The sequence below is a fragment of the Grammomys surdaster genome, unplaced genomic scaffold (assembly GCF_004785775.1).
Source record: "Grammomys surdaster isolate TR1022 unplaced genomic scaffold, NIH_TR_1.0 171, whole genome shotgun sequence".
NCBI lineage: Eukaryota > Metazoa > Chordata > Mammalia > Rodentia > Muridae > Grammomys > Grammomys surdaster.
Window position 1 is genome coordinate 2,397,617 of NW_021604619.1, and position 11,578 is coordinate 2,409,194.

Consider the following 11,578-nt stretch of genomic DNA (forward strand, 5'->3'; position numbering starts at 1 on the left):
GATAGATAGATAGATAGATAGATAGATAGATAGATAGATAGATAGATAGATAGATAGACATATATGTATACATATATGTGTTTTGTGGGGCATTTAGTTATGTATCTACGTTAAGTTACTTTGCCCACTGATTACATAGACTATAAGGTAAAGGCTGCTTAAGACAGTAAGGATTGGTGTGGCTCCAGGGTCCAGAAGAACAAAGCAGAGGCATCATGGCAGCAAGAGCTTAAGGCAGCCGATCACACCGCATCCTCTCTCAAGGAGGAGAAGAAAATGAACCCTTGGCTCAGCTCATTTTCTCTTTTTCTATGTAGTCCTTCCTACAGCACAAGGGCACTGCCTACATCAGAGTAGGTCTTCCCATGTCAATAATTCTTGCCAAAGTAATCCCACAGATGTGTTTTAAGGGCAACACTGATCAAGATCTACTTCATAGGCTTGTTTCCTTGGTGGGCTCTAAATAAATGGTCTTCAACCTTCCTAATGCTGAGATCCTTTAATACAGTTCCTCATGGTGCGATGACCCTAACCATAAAATTATTCTATTGCTACTTCAAAACTGAATTTTGCTATTGTTATGAATCGTAATGTAAATATCTGATAGGCAGGATATCTAACATGTGACCCCTGTAAAAGGATCGTTCGACCCCCAAAGGGGTCATGACCTTTGGTTGAGAACCACTGTCCTGCATCCTGTCATATGGACGGTCAGGTCGTTTTTGCAAATACTGTCATTGTAGAGCATGACTTTGCTATGTCTTCTGGTTCTCTATAACATCCCCAGACATAGGATGGACCCCTCCCCGGCTGCATCTTCTAGCTCCTGCTATTTCATAGCCTATACAGGGACACTTAGGGTGTCCCTTTACAATTGTTCTCTGTACATGTATTTTTAGTCCATTCTTTAAATTTAGAGTTCACCTATGAGAAGAAAAAAAAACATGGCATTTGTAGTTCTGAGTCTGGCTTATTGAACTTGACAGGATAATCTCTGGTTTCACCTATTTTCCTGTGAGTGACATATAAGTTGTGTTCTTGATGACTGAACAGGCTACACTGTGTGTCTGTCTTTCTCACATTTTTTTATCCATTCATCTTCTGATACACATACACATTTGTTTGTCCCCGCCTCACATTCTTGCTAACATTTCCCCTTTTTTTGTAGTCATTATAACTATTATGACTTGTAATCTAAATGTAGGTTTTTCATTTTATTTATTTATTTTGAGACATGGTCATCTTTCTAGTTCCCCATTACATTAAAAAAAAAAAACCAGTAACAAATTAACAACGTTAGCTTTAGGAATGTGTTATATGACATTGTCTAACCATTAACTGCCTTTTTAAAAATGTATTTACTTTTATGCGCATTGCTGTTCTGTGTGAGGAAGCCAGATCTCCTAGAACTGGAGCTGCCATGTGGGTCTTGGGAATTGAACCTGGATCTTCCAGAAGAGCAGCCAGTGTTCTTAACTGTTGAGCCATCTCTTGGTATTCATACTAATACCATGCCATCTTTGTCTCTCTCCACATTGTAATGTGAGGTCTGGTGTTAGGATAGTGATCACATTTTCCCTTCTGATAAGGCTTTCACTATCCAGAGTCTTCTGTGCTTCCCTATAAATTTAAGGATTGGGTGATTTGTTTGTTTGGTTGGTTTGGCTTTTTGTTTTCTCTCTTCCTATAGAGAATGTGTGGCCTTAGCTAGTCTGGAACTCATTCTATCGGCCATGCTGGCCTCCAACTCACAGAGATCCACCTGCATCTGCCACCCCCACGCTGGGATTAAAGCCTGCACCACCATGCCTGGCTTTCAGTTCAGCTCTGACTTTTCATTTCCCCCCTGGCTAAGGATGTTAAACATTTTTCTCATGTATTAATTGCTTCTACTTTTGAGAATTTCCAGTTCTATTCGTTTCCCCATTTACTGATTGGATGAATTGTTTTGATGTTTAAGTTTTTAGGCTTTTACAGATATTAATCCCTTGTCAGATGTATAGTTGACAAAGATTTTTCTCCCATTCCATAAGGTCTCTCTTTGTTCTGCTGGAAGCTTCTTTCCAGCACAGAAGTTTTTAATTTCATCAGATCCCATTTGTCAATTCTTGCTATTATTTCCTGAGTGGCTAGAGAAACTCTCAGAAACTCTGCCTGTACCTATATTGTCAAGTGTTTTCCCTAAAGTTGAATCTATCAGCTCCGATGTTTCATTTTCTTGTATTAACGGCTTTGGCTTGTTTTGCCATTTGGCGCAGGGTGGAAGATGTAGGCCTGGTGTCACTCTTCTGCATGTGCATATCTAGTACCAAGTCTTTAATTTTTATTATTTTTTAGTTATGTGTATGTATGGGGGAGGGGCAGCAGGATGTGCATGTGAGTGCAGTTGCCCTGGGAGGCCAGAGATGTGGAATCTTCTTGAAGGTGGAGTTACATGCAGTTGTGATTGCACTCTTAACCCCTGAGACATCTCTCTAACCCCATTTCTTGAAGGAACTGCCTCTCTACTTTAATGGACTTTTCCATCTTTGTTAAAGGTTAGTGGCTGAGGCTTGGTGAAATTACTTCTGGGTACCTTTTGCATTTGTCCACATGCTTTGTTTTGGTGCCATATTTATCTCTCTCCCTCCGCATTATTATTTGAGGTCTGGTATTATGATACTGACTGCGTTTTTTTCCTCCTGCTTAGACTGCTTTCACTATCCAGAGTCTTCTGTGCTTCCCTGTGAATTGAAGTTTTGTTTTTCTCTATTCCTATGAGTAATGTCCTCACTTTGATGGAAAGTGTGTTAGGTCTATAGATTGCCTTTCGGTCATACAGCTGTTGTCATGAAACCAATCCTACCAATCTGCAAGCATTAAGAGTCTTTACCTCTCTCCAGTTTCTTCCTTTAGAACCTTACCGTTTTCATTATATAGGTTTTATCTGCTATACTTACTCTTTAATTTTTTTTAGGCTATTGTGAGTGTCTTACTTAGGGTTTTACTGCTGTGAACAGACATCATGACCAAGGCAACTCTTATAAGGACAACATTTAATTGGAGCTGGCTTATAGGTTCTGAGGTCAAATTATCATCAAGGCGGGAGCATGGCAGCATCCAGGCAGGCCTGACACTGGAGGAGCTGAGAATTCTACATCTTGATCCAAAAGCAGACAGAAGACTGGCAAAGCCCACCCCACAGTGACACACTTCCTCCAACAAGGCCACACGTATCCCAACAAGGACATACCTCTTTAATAGTGCCACTCCCTGTTGATCAAGCATTCAAACACTTGGGGGCCAAACCTATTCAAACCACTATAGCAAGTGTAATTGTGCCCTAATTTCTTTCTATGCAAGTTCATTATTACTATGTAGAAAAGCTACTAATTTTTCTGCTGATTTTTGTGCAGGATAGTTTTATGTCATCTGAAAAGAGGGAATCTCAAGTTTAAAAAAAAATGCCTACATAAGATGAGACTGTAGGCAAACTTCTAGGACATTTTTTTAAATTAGTGATTAGCACAGGAGAGCCCAGCCTATTATGGGTGGTACCATCCCCCAGCTAATGGTCCTGGGTTCTATAAAAAAAGCAGTCAGAATAAGCCAGGAGGAGCAAATCAGTATCACCCCTCTGTGTCATAGGACCTAGTGTTAGGTAGGTCCCTGTACTGGCTGGTTTTGTGTGTCAACTTGATACAACCAAAAATCATCAGAAAGAAAATAGGCTCAGTTGAAGAAATGCCTGCATGAGATCCAGCTGTAAGGCATTTTCTCAATTAGTGATCAATGAGGGATGGCCCAGCCTATTGTGGGTGGTGCTGTTCCTGGGCCAATGGCCCTGGGTTCTATAAAAAAGCAAGCTGAGCAAGCCATAGGAAGCAAGTCAGTAAGCATCACCCCTCCATGGCCTCTACATCAGCTCCCGCCTCAGCTTCCTGTCTGAGTTTCTGTCCTGACTGTCTCTCATGATGAACAGTGATATATAAGTGTAAGCTGAGTGAACCCTTTTCTTCCTAAGTTGCTTTGGTTATGGTGCTTCACCACAACAGTAATAACCCTAACTAAGACAATTTAGTTGTATTATCTGGATACCTGGCTAAAAGTATTAAAACTCTTAAAGAGTTTTTTAGTGGGGTCCTTAGTGTTTTTTAAGTTTAAGACCATGCCTTCTACAGATATGAATATATCTGATATATAGAATATATAGATTCTTTCCTTTCCTCTTTGTATTCCTTTCATTTCTTTCCCTTGCCTTACTTTCTAAAAGTTAAAGAATCAAGCAATGTGTTGATCAAAAAGGAAGAAAAGAGATGCCTTTGTCTCATTCCTGATTTTAGAGGACATACTTGGAGTTTTTCCTCATTTAGTATAGTATTGCCGTAAGTTTTTATTTATTAAGGTATTCTCTTCTATTACTACTTCTTCTGGGATTTTATCATGACGATACATTGAAATGCGACAAAGGTCTAGTTGGATGGGTAATGAGTTGGTCTGACCATGGCTTCCCTTTCCTGGGAGACTATTATTGTCTGAGTCTCACTGCTCATTACATGTAAGTTGTCTACACCCTCCTGACTTGATTTCGATAGATCATACAGGGCTAGGAATTTATCTGTTCCTTTTAGTTTTTCTATGTTTTTAGAATACGTTTTTAAAGTATTTCCTAAAGATCATCTGAGTTTTGTTGGTGTCTGTTCTAATGTTTCCTTTCAAAATCTGTGATCATTTATTTGGGTCTTCCCTTGGCTGATGTTTGACTTTTTTTTTTTTTTTTTTTTTTTTTTACATTTTCAGAGTTCCAACTCTGTTTCATTGATTCTTTATTTTGTTCCTTTAGTCTCCATTTCATTAATTTCTACCCTAATAGTATCTCTTTCCATTTATTCCTTTGTGTTTGGCTTATTCTTGTTTCTCTACCATGTTAAGGTGCAGTGTTATCTATCTGTATTGTTGCTGTTTGTTATGTAAACACACCTGTATTTGTAAACGTTCTTCGTAGACATCTCTCTGCTTTATCCCAAAGGTTGTAATTGGTTGTATTTTTATTCTAAGAAGTTTTAATTGCTGATTTCTGAATGATCCGCTGATCATTCAAGAGTATATTACTCAATCTGCACGTATTGTCATAGTTTCTACTATTTATTTCTCATGTTAGCCCATCACTATCTGATAATACAAAAGAAATTAGTTGAATTTTGTGAATCTGTTAAGACTATCTTTTATGATTTGATTCTGAAATGTCACTCATAGGTTCATGTGTCTGAACACTTGGTGTCTGTAATATAAATTTATAATCCTAACAAGCCTATATGAAAGACACAATCCAGGTATTTTATTTACAAGCTATAAGCCTAGACTGGGCAGGGCTGGGGCTATACTAACTTATTCCCTTGTTATAGGTCTCTTGTTACTTGCTGTTTCTCCTGGCCATGCAGTTCTGGTCCATGGCGGTTGCTTCTTCCTTCTCCATCTTCCTCTCCTCTTTTTATTTTTTTCCTCAAAATTCCAGTTCCACCTTTTCCTCCACCTGCCCAATCACAGTCTCTATCCTTTTATTGACCAGATACATTGGGATTAAGGTTCATATGGCATCACTTTGTGTGACCTGCTCATCAGGAACAACCCCATCTTGAGGAACCAATATTTAGCATTAGAATACAAGCAGCATCAGACCAACCCACTACAGGTGTCCCTAGCTGGGGGACAATGTTTGGGAACATTTTAGAACCTTTAGGAAGTAGATCTTTACTGTGAATTCCTGGGAACTCTCTTGAGGTTTAATGACCCAGCCTCACTTCCTGCTCACATCTGCACACGATGTGACTGACCAACATCATGCTTCCGCCACTACCATGATGCCATTTGTTTTTACTATTGTGATGGACTCTAATTCTCTGCATTGATAAGCCAAAGTAAAAGTAAGCCCTTTCTCTCTTAAATCACTTTTGTCAGTATATTTTATCACAGAAATGATAAAGGAACTAAGATCATGTTATGGACAAAACTGTGTTCCATGGAATGCTGAGAAGAATCTCCAGTGTGCACACCAATAGAATATCTGGTCTATTTGATCTAGGATATAATTAACTCCAAAGTTGGCTGTTTTCTGACCTATTTGGTCATAGTTATTGAATCAGTGATTATTTTTATGTCTGGCCCCCTATATGCAATAGTGCTTGTGTTGAAGAATTGGATATCAGTGGATGGTATGTAAATTTGTAATTGCTATATCTTTTGTCTCCTCTGACCAATCTTTCCTTCTAGTCTACTTTGTTAGATATACAGTATGGCTTGGTTTTAGTTGTCACTTTCCAGCTTGTCTTGTGTCCCTTTGTTTGCAATACAGTTTTTCAACCTCTTGTTTTCAGCTCATCATTGTCTATGAGACATTTCTTGGATTTTTTTTTTGTTTGGTCAACTGGTTGGTTTGGTTTGCTTTGGTTTTTGTTTTTTTTTTTTTTTTTTTTGCATTCGCTGGTTTGCTTTGCTTTTATTTTTGTTGGTGCTATTGTTGTTGTTTATTTGGTTGGTTTGGGTTTTTTGTTGTTTTTTTTTTTCAACCAGCTTATCTTCACCTCTTAGGGGGAAGTGTTAAGTGCATTTACATTAGGCTGTTATTACTTACTGATGCTTGTAATAATATTTTTAAGTTGATTCAAGTATAGTTCCTTTACTTTCCCATATCCATCATAAAGTTTTTTCTGATCTGCTAAAAAGATGATTAATTTCTTCTGTGTTTTTATTTATTTCTCTTCTTGTTCTCGTGAAATTTATTCTAGCATGAGCTCTTGTTAGTATTTTTTCTCTCTGTATATAATTTCCTTATGTTTAATCTGCAGTATGTTGCCATGTTAGGTTTGTTTATTTATTTGTGCTTATCTTAGAAGGTCTTTATTTCCTCATCACTTTTAAAAGATGATTTTGCTGGGTATAAAAATCTTAGTTGTCAGGGCTGTTTACATTTAGGACTTGAAGTACATCCTTGCATGCCTCTGTAGCAGTTAGGGTTTCTGCCTAGAGGCAAGAGAAATTTGCCTTTGTAAGTGAGTTGTCATTTTCCTCTTGCAAGTTTTAACATTGTTTCTTTGCTCTGAAATCTTTTTAATTTTATTTAGGTAAGTCTCATTATGTTGCCCTGGTTGGCCTGAAACTTTTTACCTAGACCAGGCTTGCCTTGAACTCACAGAGATCTGTCTGCCTCTGCTTCCCAGCCAAGGTAGGTGTCGATAGAAATGAAAAGTTTGGAGAAAGTCATTCTGAATGACGTCACTTACTGAATCATGATGTTTCCTAGGGAATGACTCACTTTAGAAAATTAATTTTCGCTGGGTGGTGGTGGCGCACGCCTTTAATCCCAGCACTTGGGAGGCAGAGGCAGGTGGATTTCTGAGTTCGAGGCTAGCCTGGTCTACAGAGTGAGTTCCAGGACAGCCAAGGCTACACAGAGAAACCCTGTCTCAAAACAAAAAAAAAAAAAAAAAACAAAAAAATTAATTCTCAGATAGATTCAATCTAGAGACAAATGGGAAGCATTTGATAATTACAAATTAAGCCTGAGGCTGGCTTCAAATAAGTGATATTGGGGCACTGACACCTAATTTCTCTCTCTCTCTCTCTCTCTCTCTCTCTCTCTCTCTCTCTCTCTTCTTTCTTAGACAGGATCTGTGGAGCTCTGGCTGTCCTGGAGCTCGCTATGTAGACCTGGCCTCAAATTCAGAGATCCACCTGCCTCTACCTCCCAAGCGCTGGGACTTAAGGCATGAACTACTATGCCTTTGTTTCTCTTTAAGTCTTGGGCCATCTATATGAACAGCAAAACCAAAGACATTGAGAAAGTCAAAATGACAGTGAACTGGGTGTGTGGTGGGGAGAGGGGTAAAGATTCCATTTGGAAACTTTTGAAACCATAGTAACTGCATTCTTTCCACATGGATCACTACATATTAATAAAAGTTCTGCTCATCTCTTTCCTCTTTTGTAGATGAGGACCACCCGCAAGGTTTCTGTCTGGCCTGTGGGCCTAGTTGGCGGACGACGCTATGAACGTCCATTGGTGAAAAATGGCAAAGTTGTTGGCTGGTACACTGGATGGAGAGAAGACAGGCCTTTTGCCATCGACATGGCTGGTGAGCAAATATGCATGGGACATTTGTCCCTGTTGGATGGGGCCTAGAGGAAGCTGGGAAAGACCAGTTTGCATAGATCCCTTGAATGTACCTCATTCATCCGAAGAACTATTTGAATATTCAAAATCGGTTCTTTGGTGGTTCAAGTTGAAGTTGAGTTTGGAAGTGGTTAGAAAATAGCCATTCCTCTCTACCCTTTGGTCTCACAAATGTTCATGCTTCAGTATTGGGTTGGGCTTGGGGATTTAGAGATAATGGAGCCATGGCTCCTACCTACATGTAGTCTACTAGCTACACCTTTTGGTGCCTCTGTCTAGAAAACCGATACATTAAAATATGTCATGCTTATTGACAAGTTTGGTAAAAAATTAAACTTGGCAAAGTCATTTTAATGTTTATTGATAAATTTAGTGGTTTGCTAATATATTTGAAAAGCTAAAACATAAAATTGGGTTCTGATCTTCGACACATCCATTTTTTTTTCTTTTGAAGAGAACTATCTTTGAAAGTTTTCATTTCCTGACCAACCAAGTGAATCAAAGTAGACCCATGTGGACCACAAAGTTTTCAAACACTGCTTTGTCAGGAAGGGATTCATTTTCAGTGGGCTGTTGGAACTGATGTTCCTGATAGCTGTACCAGGATGAGGTATGGAACCTGAGGGTAAGAGGAGAGATGATCGCTACAATCAGTAGCTGACAAGATGGAGAGAAAGCTTTCAGAATCGATTGCATCCATCACGAGCACTGTCTTGGGTTCTACGGCTTTCATGTGTATTTGCCAACCACAGTCAGAGCCTCTGTGCTCAGAAGGCATGAATACAATGCTCTAAACTGGACTCGCCACTTTTATTCTGATACTATGAATTTTGAGGATTACAATACGATTGTAAAGAATATTAGAAGTTGAGAATGAAATGCTCACAAATGGCTACCATGGTGTATTTGTCACAATGCATCATAGGAAAAGACAGATGAGTTTTGGGCCTCATTTCACAAAAGAACATAAAGGAAGATATTTGCCATGGTCTCTGGCACCTTGGCTAATCTAGATCCCTTGTTCCTGCCCCATGGCCCAAATCCACTGTCCATATTCCTACGTTTTAGTTCTTAAAACCTCAAAGCTATGCTTGCACTTCAGCTGAATCATTTAGCTGGAGCAGTTGAGAGGTAGGTGAGCCATGCTTGGGAGAGTGTGATGATTCTTTTTTGTTTAAAATAAAAATGTTAAGAACTCCATCTATTTCATTCTCAACTACCCCATCCAGCAGGGCATTAAATAGGGGTCTGGGGAGGTCACCTGAAAGAGAGAATGGGGAAACAGGCAGATGCAAAGAATGACGGCTTGTCAATAGGCTGATCAAACTGTAATTTTTACTTTTTCACACAGGGGTTATATACATAAAAAGTCAGGACATGGGGAAGGGGATGACACCAGAGCGTAGGTGTTCAGGGGGAGTATAGATATCTTTCAGAACAGGATATTGGCTGGGTGAAGGTTCAGGGGACAGGTCACTATGTCTCTGCCTATGATTCACTTGTCCTTACCTAAGTTGGTACTATCCACCAAGGCTACCCAAGGTCTACGACTATCCACAAGACCTATGACTACTTGTTCTTATCCAGGCTGGTAAATTTCCACCAAAGCTGCCTGTTTACAATATCTTATAGCTATCTGTTTCAGTGTTTTTCCACAGAGACCCAAGACTTTGTGTTAGCAGGCTGACTTAGGCCTATTGCTGATTTTAGGCCTTCAGTGTATAAGCAAGGCTGCCTCTGACACTCAACATTCCTTTGCCCCCTCTAATTGCTTCAGTGACCCCCAATTCATGACCTCTTCTTTAATTACTACTGTTACATGTATGTGTGTGTGTGTGTATGTGTAGACATGTATATACAAACCACTGAGTCTTTTTAGCATTGCTTGTATGTACATGTGTCCTAGGCTGAGCAATTGGTATTGGACACTTATGCAGCAGCTTATCCCTATAGCAAACTAATTCTCCCTCTCAGTAGCCGATGATTACCTGTGGGGTGGAGCCACATGCAATTCTTCTGTCCACATTGGCATATCAGGGATGTTGTTATTATGTTGGCCTTGTTCAGTCAACTGTACAGTTGTCAGTTCATGGGTACACTTCCCCTGTCATGTCTAGGAAACACTAACAGCTGGCATCTTGGGCCTTTGGATCTAATGATCCTTTCACCCCCTCTTCTGCATTTCTCTTAGGTGTAGGGTTGCACTGCAGATATATCATTTGGGGTTAGGCATTCCATAGTCAGTTATTGATCCTAAGGATTCATAAGAGTCCTTTCCCATCCAGTCTCATCCGTGGCTCTAAAAATTCAAGGCTAAACATCATGAGTGTTAAAAAAAAAACCAAAACTGAATATGTTTTTCACTATGATCTAAGCTAGAATAGACAACTTGGAGAAACCAGGAAAAGTCCTTCCATTTCTCTGGGACACAGTGTCCTCCTGTGGCAAGAGAGGTGGTTACATGAGAGTCCCACTGCCTGCCTACTCCCAGTGCCACACCTTGGTAAACACAAAGAGAGGTTACATGCTGGCCATGCAAGTGACAATTCACCACTCCGAGAGAAGCCAGCTGATATACGTTTGGTCCTGAACATCCACGGATCTTGTCTCAGGACCAGCCCCAGATAGCTTTCAGGATGCACATGACCTTGCATGAGTAGTTTGGTGAGGGCAGCTTGGATAATTCCTAGTGCTCTTTTCCAAATAGGTATTTCTGAAATTCAAGGAAGACACACTGGGAGCTTTAACTGCAAGACCTGAGAGATATTTTCACTGCTAAAATTCTATGGAAATGTTTTCCCTGTCACATGACCACTGTTTGGACTTTTCCGCCCATTTCAATACATTTCCAAACCACAATGAAATGTGCATATCGTAAAAATGTCTTGTCTACCTGTTGTCTTGGAGTTCTTACTTAAAATAGGTGTACCATGTCACCTTTAAGAAAACTGCACATCCCACATGAATTTGCTCTGCATCTTAATTTTCAATAAATTATTGATATTTCTGGAAGCCCAGAAATGTGGGTGATCTGGTTGGTAAGATAACAAAAGTCTGGGTTTGAAGAAGTCTTCCCTCATTCTGAAACTTTAAAATGCTCATCTTGGCTTAGAGTTTACTTGTGTAGTCTCCATAGGAATAGGGAGCAGAGTTCTGAGGTCCGTAGATCCATGTATTAGGTGCATTCTTTCTCATTTTCACATTAGTATGGAGAGGGAGGGGAGAAGAAAAGGGGAGGAGAGAGAATGAATGAATGAATATGAAAATGAATGAATGACTATGAGAATGGATGAATGAGAATGGATGAATATGAGAATGAATGAATAGATATGAGAATGAATGAAATAATGAATATGAGAATGAATGAATATGAGAATGATGAGAATGAATGAATGAATGAATATGAGAATGAATGAATGGATATGTGAA

General features: G+C 39.5%; 1 protein-coding gene across 1 annotated transcript in view; it reads left to right on the forward strand.

Moving 5' to 3' along the window:
* The window catches only part of B3gat2 (beta-1,3-glucuronyltransferase 2), an 85,058-nt gene that overhangs the window by 44,926 nt on the left and 28,554 nt on the right, over window positions 1-11,578 (forward strand). Inside the window, exon 2 of the mRNA XM_028767235.1 lies at window positions 7,967-8,111. Coding sequence (XP_028623068.1) covers window positions 7,967-8,111 — 145 coding nt within the window. The remainder of the gene's footprint in view (window positions 1-7,966; window positions 8,112-11,578) is intronic.